This window comes from Stegostoma tigrinum, chromosome 8, assembly GCF_030684315.1.
Source record: "Stegostoma tigrinum isolate sSteTig4 chromosome 8, sSteTig4.hap1, whole genome shotgun sequence".
In the NCBI taxonomy this organism is placed as follows: Eukaryota; Metazoa; Chordata; class Chondrichthyes; order Orectolobiformes; family Stegostomatidae; genus Stegostoma; species Stegostoma tigrinum.
The window spans coordinates 64280942-64295355 of NC_081361.1; the positions used below are offsets into that span (position 1 = coordinate 64280942).

The 14414-nt window shown below is 39.6% G+C and overlaps 1 protein-coding gene across 2 annotated transcripts in view; it reads right to left on the reverse strand.

Moving 5' to 3' along the window:
* orc1 (origin recognition complex, subunit 1) overlaps window positions 1-14414 on the reverse strand; it is a 34662-nt gene that overhangs the window by 1483 nt on the left and 18765 nt on the right. Inside the window, exons 8-15 of one of the 2 annotated variants that reach the window (XM_048539914.2) lie at window positions 11335-11441; window positions 10589-10690; window positions 6776-6947; window positions 5928-6035; window positions 2712-2861; window positions 2356-2475; window positions 1982-2151; window positions 116-203 (exon numbers count right to left, since the gene is read on the reverse strand). In XM_048539914.2, coding sequence (XP_048395871.1) covers window positions 116-203; window positions 1982-2151; window positions 2356-2475; window positions 2712-2861; window positions 5928-6035; window positions 6776-6947; window positions 10589-10690; window positions 11335-11441 — 1017 coding nt within the window. The remainder of the gene's footprint in view (window positions 1-115; window positions 204-1981; window positions 2152-2355; window positions 2476-2711; window positions 2862-5927; window positions 6036-6775; window positions 6948-10588; window positions 10691-11334; window positions 11442-14414) is intronic. The other variant, XM_048539915.2, reaches the window with a different exon arrangement.

Here is a 14414-nt window from a genome sequence, read left to right on the forward strand (position 1 = left end):
AAGATGTACATAGCTACCTCATCCTTCCCAGTTCATTAAAAATGCAACTCTTTTGAAAAAAAGGTCACTCCATGCAATTATTGAGGAGTAGGTTATAAAACATGTCAGTAACCACCTGCTGAAATGTTGCTTCTTCTAGCCCAAGTCGTTGAAATTCAGCGAGCACAGCTCTCATAAACATTTGTTCCTGGGTAGATGCATTTCTGTGGCACAGAAAGGGAGGAAAGTATGAGCACAGAAACTGAAATCTCAATCATTTGAAACTTTGAAACTATAACTGATCAATTACATTCTTATCCCACCAAAGAACTCTATATCAGAATATTGCACTGTTAAATTGGGACAGGTGGGTAGACCTGAAACATAGATCGGCACGGCACTAATCTTGCAGCAATGTACGGGATGACCTCAACCTTACCGAAAGTGGAAGATGGCACCTTTACCCAGAAGTGCCAACTGGATGACCCATCTAAGGCACCTAACATTATGTACGCCAGCCAGGCTATCAACTGGCACTTACAAAGATGCTCAGTTTGGTTTCTACCAGGGTCACTCAACTCCTGACCTCATTACTATCTTGGTCCAAATATGGACAAATGAGCTGAGGAAAACTGAGGATTACTTGCCTCAATACAGAGACATCAAGGAGCCCATGCATATCTGGAATTGACGGGACTCTAAGGGCAGACTGTCCAGCAAGAGCAGTTAAACCTAGCACAACAGAAGATGGTTGTGGTTGTTGGAGTTCAATCATCGCAGGCACAGGGCATCACTGCATGAGCTCCTCATTGTAGTTCTAGTCTTAACCACCCTCAGTTGCTTCATTAGCAATCTTCTCTCCATTATAAAGGTCAGATGTGGCAATATTCGTTGGTGATTGCATAATGTTCAGCTCTATTCACAACTTCATGTACTGAAGCAGTCCAGGTTCCAATGTAGCGAGATTTGGACGACATTCAGGCTTGAGCTGATAAGTGGCAAGTCACATGCACACCACAGAAGTATCAGGCAATGGCCATCTCCAACAAGAGAAAATTTAACAGTTGCTCTTTTACATTCAATGGAACTACCATCACTGAATCACCTTGGCCAGCACCTTCCAAATCCACAATTTCAACCATTTAGTAGGCCAACAGCAACAAATATATGACAATACCATCTCCAAGCCGTAAATTATCCTAACTTAGAAATATATTGTCCTTCACTGCCTTTTGGTTAAAATCCTGGAATTTCTTCTCTCAAAGCTCTGCAATATACTTACGACTACTAGACTGCAACATTTCAAGAAGGCAGCGCACCAATACCTTCTCAAGTTGAATTAGGAATGGACATTAAATGCTTCCTGAACCAGCCAAACCTAAATTGTGTGATTTAGCCAGGAAAATGGATGACCAGCCAAAAGAGTACCACAATTGTTAAATTTGAAAATAGCATTAGCATAACTGAGAATTTCAGCAGCTGGACAATGTTTCTTGTCAGCTGAATTAATTAAAGCCACAAACATAATATTTGGCAAGATTTAAGATTTCTTGCTGAGTCATACTTGCTTTCTGACGCAATGACTGATATTTTCAAACTTCATGAACAGGCAGTGCTTTTAACCCAAAAGAACTTCTTTGTAGATTTCTCTGTAGCAGTAATTGGACCTCAGAGGATAGATCAATGGGCTACACACATAACAGGGCAATCCACGAGGAGATGACTGGGTCTTACAGCCGTCAAAAAACCAGTTCTGGTTCACTGGAGGTGACAAACCTTTAATACCATTTACAATGCTCTAAAAACCTTCTCTCAAGAAGAGGAGAAACTAAGAGAATACGAGTTGAACACAACAAGAATTCAACATACATGAGAAACACTTCATCGAATTCAATCTGGGAATCACCAAAGGAACACTGTACAATAAAATGTATCAAACACATACTTATCTAAAGTGAGCAGTCTCAGTCAAGTCATGTCAACATGGCATTTAATTATTTACCTTATAGCAGTAATGTAGGGTGAGGAAAACATTTCATCAAGAGCCTGTATCACGTGAGGCATTCTTACAAGTTTGGATATAGTTTGCTGAGTGTCTGAATATTCACATATTTCAGCAGCTCTCCTGCAAATGTCGAGAGCACGTCTTGCATCACCAGACAGAGCTGCTACCTGCATGGTACAAAACAGTAGCCCGGTATTTATATACACAAACGGTTGCTATCCAATTCAATTGCTCAGGTGGAAAAGTGTGCTTTTTCCCTTTGTGCAATAATCTAGCTGCAAGTCTGCGGTTTCTCCTGATGAAAAAGTACTTTTCTTAAAAACTCATCATCTTCAATTCATCAACTGTCAGCTTTATTCAACTATACTTACTTTTCTGGCTACTAGCTGAATAGCATCATCTTCAAAAGCCTTTAATTGGTTGAGCCTTGACGAAATGATTTGCTGCAGCTGTTTGTAAGTATACGGTTGGAATGACATTCTGGTCAGTCCCTATTTTGAAAGAAATTAATAATCTATTAAGTTTCTCACTTTTACAACTAAATTATATAACAGAATACGGCAATGCTAACAATTAAACAAAACATGTGCATCATTTGTTTTTACAAAAATAAACAGCCCAAACAAGAGGCAACTTTTCAGTGGAGTTTCACATCAAAGATCTTAAATGTTTGCACGGTTTACCAGAAAAACATACAGCAATTATTTCTAGAATAGATTTTGCTCACCAGTCTGCTTGCTACCCGGTTCATCATGATCCTCTCTGGCAGGTCCATCGTGTTGGCTACTGCTACAACCACTAACTTTGCCTGCTTTCGTGCTGGCCAATCAAACAGATTATACATAACATTCTGTTTCCGGGTCCACAGAAGATCAAGCTTAGAGGAATACACGTCAAAAACTGCAGTTACATGTAAGTGAATTCAAAGCTAGCTTAGTTTCATTTAATTATTATTTCACAAGATCATGCAGTATTGTGCTTCTGGAAGGTAGCACATTGATCATTACAGTTGACATGGTGGCAGTTAAAGTAGGTAATTTTCTTGACTAGGTACCCCAATGGTTTTGGATAAGGATTTGCAGCATATTTGACCTAACAACAAAGGAACAGCCAGGTACAGGAAGGCTCATGATTTAGAGAGGAAGCAATGGTGTTTCCAAAACTTTGTTTCTTATAATTCTTACTGTTTGAGGTAACAGGGAGGGTCGTATCATTAAAGCAAGCTTGACAAATTGCTTTAGTTTCAGTCTACAGCAGGGTGTTATGTGTAATTTTTTTTAAAAGACCAAATATCAACTGATGATGATTGGTACTTTAAAACCACTGAGCCATTTTTTTGAGGTTTGTAGCTCGGATTGTAGATGAAGCTGCTCGCCAAGCAGGTGTGCTTGATTGCAGTTGTTTCGTCACCTTGCTAGGTAATATTACTAGCATGTACCTTAGGAAGTCCATAGAAGCATAGAAGCCCACTTCTGTAGACTCCCTGAGATACATGCCAGGAATCCCCCTCAGACCCACTGTCTCACTACCAAGCACACCAACATATAGACTAGCTGAAGAGCTACAATGCAAACATAAATACTTAGTTGGCAACACTACCAACTCCATCCACTCCTCCCAAGAATTTCTCAACATCGAAGACTTCAGGACAGAAGAGGATGAGATAATGATATCCTTCAACATAAGAGCACTACTTACATCCATAAACATCAACTTAGTCCATCAGACAATTGCCACACTGCTGGACGAATTAGGAAGGGAGGCACCCCACAACACCAACAGCATCAACAAGGACAGCACCTGAAACTGCTTGATCTGTGCCTCACAACCAACTTCACCTATGACAACCATCTCCAAACAAATCAACCGACCATCAATAGGATCCCCAATATCAGGACTGATTGAAGAAGCGTTAATGCAAAGGTTAGGACAATCAATCAGTGCTCCCCACTACACAACACAAACTCTGGGTCTGCTATGTAGATGGCACCTTCCTGATTATCAAACGCATAAGATTAGAAGAAACCCACTGACGCAAACAACATCCTTACAGGAATAAAATTCACAAAGAACTGAACAATAATTGACTACCCTTCCTAGACGTAATGTTAGAACAAAAGAACAACGGGGAACTCCAAATTACCATATACAGAAAGAACACTCAAATGGGCCAGATACTTAATGACACCAGCAACCGCCCTAACACCTATAAACAGAGGGACTTCAGGACATTTTTCAAATGAGCCACAGTACACTACAGCAACCTGGAAAAGCACAAAGCAAAACAGGAGCACTTGTATGGAGTTTTTAAAAGAAATGGATACCCAAAAAGCACAACAGACCACAACAACACAGTCAGACACACTAGTCACTCTACTATACATCAGAGATGATCATAAGACTACTCAGACCCCTAAATGTCAGGGTAGCGCACAAACCAACAACCACCCTGTGAGAGCCACTGATGAACATAAAGGATCCCATACCCACAACCAATGAAACTAATGTAATACACAAAATACCATGCAAAGACAGTGAGAAACATTACACAGGCCAAACTGGAAGAAAACTGACAATAAGGATACACAAACACCAACTAGCCACCAACAGTTCTCATTTATCTTAATACACATAGACAAAGGAAGACACAAATTTGACTGGGACAACACATCCATAATAGCACAAGCCAGAGACATACCTGGGAATTCCTGGAGGCCTGGCATTCCAATTGGAAGCCCATCAACAAACACACTGAACTGGATCCAATACACAAGCCACTGAACAACAGAACCGAAGGGAGGCCAACTACCCCAGCAAACCGAGGCATTTAAATAACAAGCGGGACAGAACGCTTCACCGGAGGTGCACTGACTACGTTACCGAGCATCATGATGACATGCCTGCAATTAACACATGTATTCAGCAAACAAGTCTACAAACTCACTAAACCATCCTTGAGGCTGATCCACCTTATATAAAAGTATTTTTGGCCAGGTGACTGCAAAGTACCTGTTTGAGCTTTTAAACAGCATCTTAATGGAGGAACGAGACTTAGAGAGACTGAGATAGATATAATGAAGAACAAATGGATTCCCAGGTACTGCACGCTACCTGAATTTGTTAAATACTCAAATAATGCAAAATTAACACTTGGGAGGCTTGTTAGGAGTATACTAGAACAGGTTAAGTCTAGAATTGAAGTTATTGATGAAGCATTCAGGACCATATAAGATCACACAAAGGAGGTGGGAATGATGTGGACATGTGATAGGAAACTCATCAGAATCAAATAGAATACCAAGATTACAAATATTACACAGTTAACACAAAATGAGTGTTTTGGGGATAGAACACCGTGGTTTCCAACTTTGTTATATGCAGATGAAGATTAACTAATCCGCTATGACCTTATATCATTTTTAAGTCTCCCAAACAAATTCAAATTTACAATTCTGTCCATATTTTTAAAAAATTACTTAAAATGGCGGTACAAAGACTATGATAAACACGCTTGAGTATCGTGTAAAAATTGATATGAATTAATTAAGCATCATCTCGAGGAAAAACAGTCTTTATTATGCAAACAGTCAATCCAAAATAATGGATAAAGAAGCTGAAAAGCACTGCAAAGGCCAGGTTTAACTGTTACCCAAACATCAAATGCCAACAGAATTTCTATGTACATGCAGTCCCTGATTTATGTACATCCAACTTACAAATGCTTGTACTTATGAACGAGATCCCATATAGGGGTGTACTAATATGCTTTTCAAAGATCCAACATGTGAACATTCATTCGTACTTACGAATGGCTACTTTATACTGTGCTATATTGTGTTTTGACTTGCATACAAATTGACTTCCAACATACTCAAGAACAGAATCCAATTATAACTCAAGAACTCAATCCAAACTTTTATAATGTTATATGCTAAATCCTTACCTCATCCACCAACAACACTGTGGTCTCCCTCTTTGGTGCTGGTGTACTAAACCGTTTTTCAAGCAATGCAGCAGCATGATCTGCAGTGGCATTTTGTCCTGTCAATAACTAAGGAGCAGAATTTTAAAAAATTCACAACACTTCTGCATAACGTAGTGGGAAGATTAACCGCCATTAAAAATGTTTCTTTTATTCCTCTTCTTTATTCTTTTACATTATTATTCTTTCATAGCAGCTCAGTTGCTATTGATTACATTTTGCAGCTTAACACTTGCAGTAAATATTGTGGTCATTCCTACCGCAGGAAAGTTCTAAGATAAAGTGCAATACTGGGTATTCATCAATTTTTCTGATGCTGGCTTAAGGAAGGATGCTGACTTGGACAGCAGACAGCTCTCTACCTACATAATGTAACTTGGAATTCTTATCTAGTATTGGATTAATATTTCAACTGAACAATGATGCACCAACACCTAATACTGCACTCAATTGTGATTGATCACGGAAGTGTTAAATGGAGTCAAAAAACACAACCAGACCCAAGTGGAACACATTAACAACCGAGCCAAACGGATAGTCTTTTTTTTCCAGCAATTTATGTACTGAGTAGCATATTCATGTTTCTCTCGTACTCTGATCAACGTATACCTCATAACCAAAACAGTTACCTGATGCATTTCCAAGAAGCCTTGTTTTTCGTACACCTAACAAAAAATAATTTTCTGCAGGGGATTGTTTGGTACACAACATTATATATAAACTATAATTCCTTCTTCCTTTGAGGACAATAAACTAATTAATATGGCAAACTTGACAGCATTGATACCATCTTAAAATTAGATCTGTACCTTCAATATCTGCACATAAGACTGATGAGGGTTTGTAAGCTTCATGCCATTGATTTCTATAAAGTGGAAGGATGGAAGGTCATCTTCTTTTGCTGCATGTTGCAGACATCGCATCACCTCATGCACTGTTGCAGTTTTCCCTGTCCCTGGCACCCCAGAAATATACATACATCTGTGAAAAACAAAATTTGATTTCAGCGCACAAGTTAAAATCTCATTAGTCTTCATTCTGCAGTCACTGGTGAATTGACAGCATTCATCACTAGTCATGAAAACAGCTTCTAAAGATACAACTGTCCGTGGTATGGACTTCTCCATTCCCAAAAATACTTTCATTCATTGTCAATTCAAGATCATCTCTAGGCATCGAGCAATAATTATGTCATTAGGCACAGTAAACATTTAACTGGTTACATTGAAGAATTCTCAAACAGCAATCCAAATAGTAAAAAATATTTACTGTCATAGAGTCATACTGCATGGAAACAGACCCTTCGATCCAACTAGTCCACGCCAACTATGTTCCCAAACTAAACTTGTCCCACTTGCTTGAATTGGGACCATATCCTTCCAAATGTTTCCTTTTCATGTATTTATCCAAATGTCTTTTCAATGTTGTAACTGTTTAAACGTTGTACCTGGCTGCTCATTCCACAAACTAACCGCTCACATCCTTGTTACAACTTTCTCCTCTCACCTTAAAAATACACCCCCTAGTTTTGACCATCCCCACCTTTGGGAAAAAGACCTTTGCTATTCACCTTAATCATGACCCTGATGATCTCTTAAATCTTTATAAGCCCTTTACCTTTCAATCATTTCACAGAAAAATAAGAATGGATATATATACAAAATATCAAAGTGGAAGCTGAAATGTTAAACTTCTGTTTTTCTAAGGTCGACGTAAAAAAATCTCATACCACAAATGCAATAATTAGGTCCTCAGGACCACAAGAGACTGCTCAACAATAATTATGAACTCAGTGCATCAATAAAAATAGTTACACCTCTGTCAATAAGGGATAGCCTTTCCAAGGATCTCCTTTTGCAGCCAGACTATTTAGAACATAGAATGCAGAACTGTACAGCACAGGAACGGGTCCTTCAGGCCACGATGTTGTGCCAAACATGGCACCAAATTAAACTAATCCCTTCTGCCTGCCGTTCGTCCATACTCTCCATTCCTTGCATATTCACGTGCTTATCCGAAAGGCCCTTAAACACCCCTTACCATATGTGCCTCCACCACCACCCCTGGGAGTGTGCTTCAGACTCCGATCGCGCTCCGTGTAAAAAAAAACTTGCCCCTCACATCTACTTTAAAAGTCCACCCTCTCACCTTAATTAGATTCCAACTCTGTGGGGGAAAAAGATTTTGACCATCGACCCTATCTATGCATCTCATAATTTCATAGACTCTATCAAGTTTTTCCTCAGCCTCCGCCACTCTAGAGAAAACAATCTGAGTTTCTCCAGCTTCCCCGTATCGCTGATACCCTCTAGTCCAGGCAGCATTCTGGTAAAACTCTTCTGCATCCTCTTCAGAACCTCCACATTTCCTGTGATGTGGCAACCAGAATTGAACACAATACTTTAAGTGTGGCCTAACCAAAGTCTTATAAAGCTGAAACTTGAATCCTGCCTCTTGTACTCAATTCCCTGACAAATAAAGGCAAGCATGTCAAACAACTTTTTTTACCACCCTATCTATTTGCATGGCCACTTTCAGGGAGCTATGGACTTGAACGCCAAGCTCCCTCTGTACTTCAGGGTCATACCATCAACTGTATGCTTTTCCTTAACATTTGATCTCCAGAAGTGCAGCATCTCACAATTATCTGGATTAAATTGCACCCATAACCACAACTGACCTATATCTCACTATATCCTTCGACAACCTTCCACACTATCCACAACTCCTTGATCTTTGTCTCATCTGCTAACTTACTAATCCACCCATCTACATTTTCATCCAAGTCATTTCTATTTATATAATACAAACAGCAGAGGTCCCAGTCCAAATTATTGCAGAACACCACTAGTCACAGACCTCCATCCAGAAAAACACCCTTCCACCACCAGCCTCTGCCTTCCATGGACAAGCCAACCTTAGTCCACATCAAGTCACCTTGGATTCCATGCATCCTAATCTTCTGAGTGAACCTACCATGAGTGACCTTGCCAAAAGCCTTAACAAAATCTATGTAAACAACATCCATTGCTCTACCCTCATCAATTACCTTTGTCACCTCCTCAAAAAATTCAATCAAATCAGTGAGTTAGTAATTATACCGTGCTTTTACAAATGTGCATAAATCCTATCCCTAATAACTCTCTCCAATAGTTTCCCAACCACTGATAGGAGTCTCACAAGTCTATAGATTCCTGCATAATCCCTATTTGTGAAAAAGTGGAGGTTCATGTCAATTCAAGTGATTTTCATTGTTGAGGACTGAATAATGCACTCTTGTGGGAGTGAGGAAACGGTGACAACAAAAATTGATGATTTTGACATCATTACAATGCAAAATTCAGATTAATACATTTATTTTCTTCAGCCATGAAACACAAGGTCATCTCTAGCTCTGGACTGATTGCAGTCAAACAATGACATCGTTAATATAACTGGCCATTAACCATTACAGATTATTGAAGAAGCCTCATATTGACTGCTTTTTAGAACCAGGAGTCACAGTCTCAGAACACAGGGCAGGCCACTTAGCAATGCGATGAGGAAAAAAAATTCTTCACTCAAATGGTAGTAAACATTCTTTTTTCTTTATTCATTCACAGACTGAGGGCATCGCTGACTAGGCAGCATTTATTGCCCATCCCTAATTAACAGAGGGCAGTTAAAAGTCAACCACATTGCTGTGGGTCTGGAGTCACATGTAGGCCAGATCAGGTAAGGATGGCAGCTTCCTTCCCTAAAGGACATCAGTAAAGTAGATGGGCTTTCCAGCAATCAACAATGGATTCACGGTCATCCGTAAATTCTTAATTCCAGACACTTATTGAATTCAAATTCTACAATCTACCATGGAACCTCATGAGTTCTCTACTACAGAAGGCAAGTCATTGAACATATTTAAGAATGGGATATAGATAATCTTTCTAAATTTTAAAGGCATTGGAGAACTGTGAAGAAAGCAAGAATACAGCATTGAGATAGAATATCAGCCATGATCATAGTGAATGAATCAATTGACCTGAAGGGTTAACTGCCCAAGTTTCGCTCCAAGTTGCGAGGTTTCTGGTTAAAACACCAGTAACCACCTTAGCTTATTCTGTACGTTTTTCCAATAATCCTTTTTCAAATTTTCTAATTTAGGTTGCCTGTCTTTTCCCATGTGCATAATTGGAAACGGCTCCTTCCCAATCAATACCAATCCTACTTTAAAAAGACAGCAGAGATAGTAGGAACGGCAGATGCTGGCAAATCTGAGATAACAAGGTGTAGAGCTGGATGAACACAGCAGGCCAAGCAGCATCAAGAGGAGCAGGAAGGCTGACGTTTTGGGCCTAGACCCTTCTTCTGCCTTCCTGCTCAGCCTGCTGTATTCATCCAGTTCTACACATTGTTATCTTAAAAAGACAGCAAATTGGTCTGGAATAAAAGAAGAGATTCATTCCAGCTTCGCCTCTCACCCAGTAAAGTTCCTCCTAGGAGGGCAGTCATCCTCTTTTCTATCAATCTTTAAATTAGTAGAATATTCAAAATGCATTGCCAAAGAGGAAAGCAACCTATTCATTAACACAATGCATCAAAAATATACTTAATAGACACTTTCAACAAGAGTAAATGTTTCATACCCTCCAGTACCATCAATCACTTTACTCTCCACAAAGTTATAGATGTCTTGAAATTCTTGCTCTCTGCAGGGTAAAGACTCTGGTAGTGCAGACACATGCAATCTTAGGAAAGTAAAACAGGCAAGTCAGAAAAACTTAGGAATCACACTTCACATAATAATGCTCATAAGGAGTCAATGTAAAAAGAAGCCAAGCGTTTGTAACTGCAAGCTACTTTTTCTTTCATTATGCTAGAATAACCTGATCATCTTAACAAACTAATCCTCTCTCCACTTAGCTGAATAATACAGAACATTAAGTTTAGTTTCTGAGAAAAGGCAATGAAAAATCCCAGCAGAACAAGACTAGCAATTTCCATTTTTTATAACAATGGCTGTTAATAAGTCTTTTTAACTCCTTGATAACACAATCTCTTCAAAATGATTAATATTTGTGGAAATAGATTTAGAAGATAATATTGTTAAAAACTCAGTCATAGGAAGGTATTAAATTACACAATAACAAGTTAGTCTGTGCTAAGCCTTTAGTTTAAGTTCTGAGTTTTAAAAAAGATTATTCTATGGATTTAACATGTAGTCGTGACAAAACTGCGTACATTTATTATACTGAAAGTGGTTAATTGATACTAAAAATATCTTTGACAGCTCATTTTTAAGATTCTTAACTATTTAAACTTAACCAGATTCTATTTTTAGAGCAGACCTTATCCCACAATGTGCTTCAGCAAATATCCTTGCACTTAGTACCTTGCTCTGGCCTCTTCCAATATGCTCCCAGGTGTTTTTGCCAGCTGGCTCCTTAGAGGAATACCAGGAGTAGGATTGTAGGGTGTCCTCAGAGACCGTGACACAGGCTGAATATAATTTAAAACAAAAATATAAAACATACACTCTGAATAAAGTCTTTTACAGAAATTGTGGTCAAAAATCGATTGCGTAGCTACCAACTTGATCAATGTCAAACACATTTTATATTCCAACTACTGCATTGCAAATATAGACAATAATGTCACTTATCCCTATACAATTTGAGGTAAGGAGGAAAAATGTTTTAAAGAGTGGGGAGCAAAAGAAATGTAGTTGTTATTGGGGATTGTATCGTTAGGGCAATAGACACCGTTCTCCTTGGCCTGGAAAGAGAGCCCCAAAGGCTGTTTTGTCAGCCTGGTACCTGGCTTCAAGATATCTCATCTGGGCTGCAGAGGAACTTAAAGTGGAGGGGAATGATCTGGCCATTGTGATCCATGTAGACAGCAACGATATAAATAGAAAGAGGAAAGAGGTTCTGCTGAGGGAATATGATGTGCAAAAGGCTAAATTAAAAAGCGGAAATTAAAATAAAGCAAAAAAGTTTGGATTACTTTCCAAGCCACAAGTAATTATAAACGTAAACACGTCTCAAGGATTGGTGTGGGACAGATGGGTTGACATTGGCATCAGTAGCAGGGAAGGAGGGAGCTGTTCTGATCGAATAGGCTCCATTGAATTATACCAGAGTCGAGGCAAATTGTCTGCTGAGATAGTGTGTTCAGTTGGTTCGAAAATTAGAAAATCAAAGGTAAAGGTAAAGATAGTATTGCAAGTTAGTGATGGGGTTGATTGTTGTCAGAAAATAAAAGCAAGGGGCAGAATGTGTGACTGTCATACTACAAGTTACACTAAGCCTTTAGTTTTAAGCTCTGAGTTTTAAAAAGATTATCCTGTGGATTTAACATGTAGTCACAACATCAACTGTTGGGAAATTCGATAACAGAAGACTTAGTGGAGGAGGTGGCTCCACAAATATCCCCATCCTCAATAATGGAAGTGCTCAGGACATCAAAGCAAAATACAAGATTGAAGCATTCTAAGCAATCTTCAGCCAGAAGTGCTGACTGGATGGCCCATCTCGGTCTCCTCCAGTGGTCCCCAGCATTACAGATACCAGTCGTCAGTCATTTTGATTCATTCTATGTAGTATCAAGAAATGGTTGGAAACACCAGATGCTGCAAAGTGTATTGGTCCTAACAACATTCCAGAAATAGTATTGAAAATCTCTGCTCCAGAAATTGCTGCTGCTCCCCTAGCCAATTTGGTCCAGTGCAGTTATAACAGTGGCATCTACCTGACAATGTAGACATTTTCCCAGGTATGTCCTGTACATCAAAAGCAGAACAAATCCAACCTGACCAGTTACCGCTTCATAAATCTACTCTCGACCATCAGTAAAATGATTTAAGGTGTCTTCAGCAGTGCTATCAAAGATCTGCCCAATTTGGGTTTCGCCAGGACCACTCAGTTCACAAGCTCATTACAGCTTTGGTTCAAACATGGACAAGAGTTGAATTCCAGAGGTGAATGTGGCATCAAGGAGCCCGAACAAAACTGGAATCAATGGTTATCAGGGGCAAACTCTCTGCTGGTTGGAGTCATACTTAGCACATTGGAAGATGGCTGTCATTGTTGGTGGTTAGTCATCTCAGCTCCAGGATAGCTCTGAAGGAGTTCCTGAGGGTGGCATCCTAGGCCCAACCATCTTCAGTTGCTTCATCAATGACCTTCTCTCCATCATAAAGTCAGAAGGTCACAATGTACAGCACTGTTCACGACTCTTCAGATACTGTATCAGTCTTTGTTCGAACTTAACAAAATCTGCTTAATGTTCGGGTTTGGGCTGACAAGTGGCAAGTAACATTCATGGCAAACAAACGCCAGGCTATAACCATCTCCATTAAGAAACAATCTAACCAGCACACCTTGACATTAAATAGCGTAACCATTGTTGAATCCCCTACTATCAACATCCTTTGGGGGGGGGGGGGGTTTACCACTGACCTGGAACTCAACGTCACTCACCACATGCGGCTACAAGGGCAGGCCAGAGGCTAGGAATTCTGTGATAAGTAACTCACCTCCTGACACCCCAAAGTCTGTTTACTATCTACAATGCCCAAGTCAAACGTGTGACATGGATCAATGCAGCTCCAACACTCAACAAGTTTGACACCATCCATGACAAAGTAGTCTGCTTGATTGGCACCATATCCACAAGAATTCACTCCCTCCATCACCCACTGCTTTGTGGGTCAACTTAGGGCATGAGGACTGCAACGGTTAAGGCGGCAGCTCACCACCATCTTTCAAAGGAGACTAGGAATAGGCAATAAATACAGGCCAGCCGGCAATGTGTATGTTCCACAAGTGTTTAAAAGCAACTTAAAGGCTTCACACAAAGTATTTGGAATAAGGTGAACAAACGGATCAAAAACTTAAATTCTGTTTTATTCACTCATGGAACACGGGTGTCATTGACTGGACCAGCATTTATTGCCTTTCCTTCTTTGTCCTTGAGAAGACGGTGAATATAATCTCATAGCCATTATGGAAACATGGTTACAAGAAGATCAAAAGTGAGAGTTTAGCATTCAAGGTTATTTAACCTTCCAGAAAGATGGAGGGATAGAAAATTTGGTGCGGTAGCAACTTACTAGGAGATGAAATTATGACAGTTATGGAAGATTATCTAATCTTCGATGAAGTTGAGTCCATTGTGGCAGCGGTTAAAAAACAAGAGGAGAAAGAAGACACTGGTGGCAATGTACAGACCTCAAACAGTAGCTGATCTGTGGGAAAGGCTATAAATGAATAAATAGTAGGAGCATGTGAAGAGAATAGAGCATTAATTATAGGTGAGCTTAATCTCCACATTGACTGGGTAATCAAATTGGAAAGGGTAGTTATGACCACAAATTCACAGAATTCATTAGGGATAGTTTACTGGAGCAATGTTTCATGAAGCCAACTGGAAAACAGACTATGCTGGACCTGGTAATGGATACTAAATCAA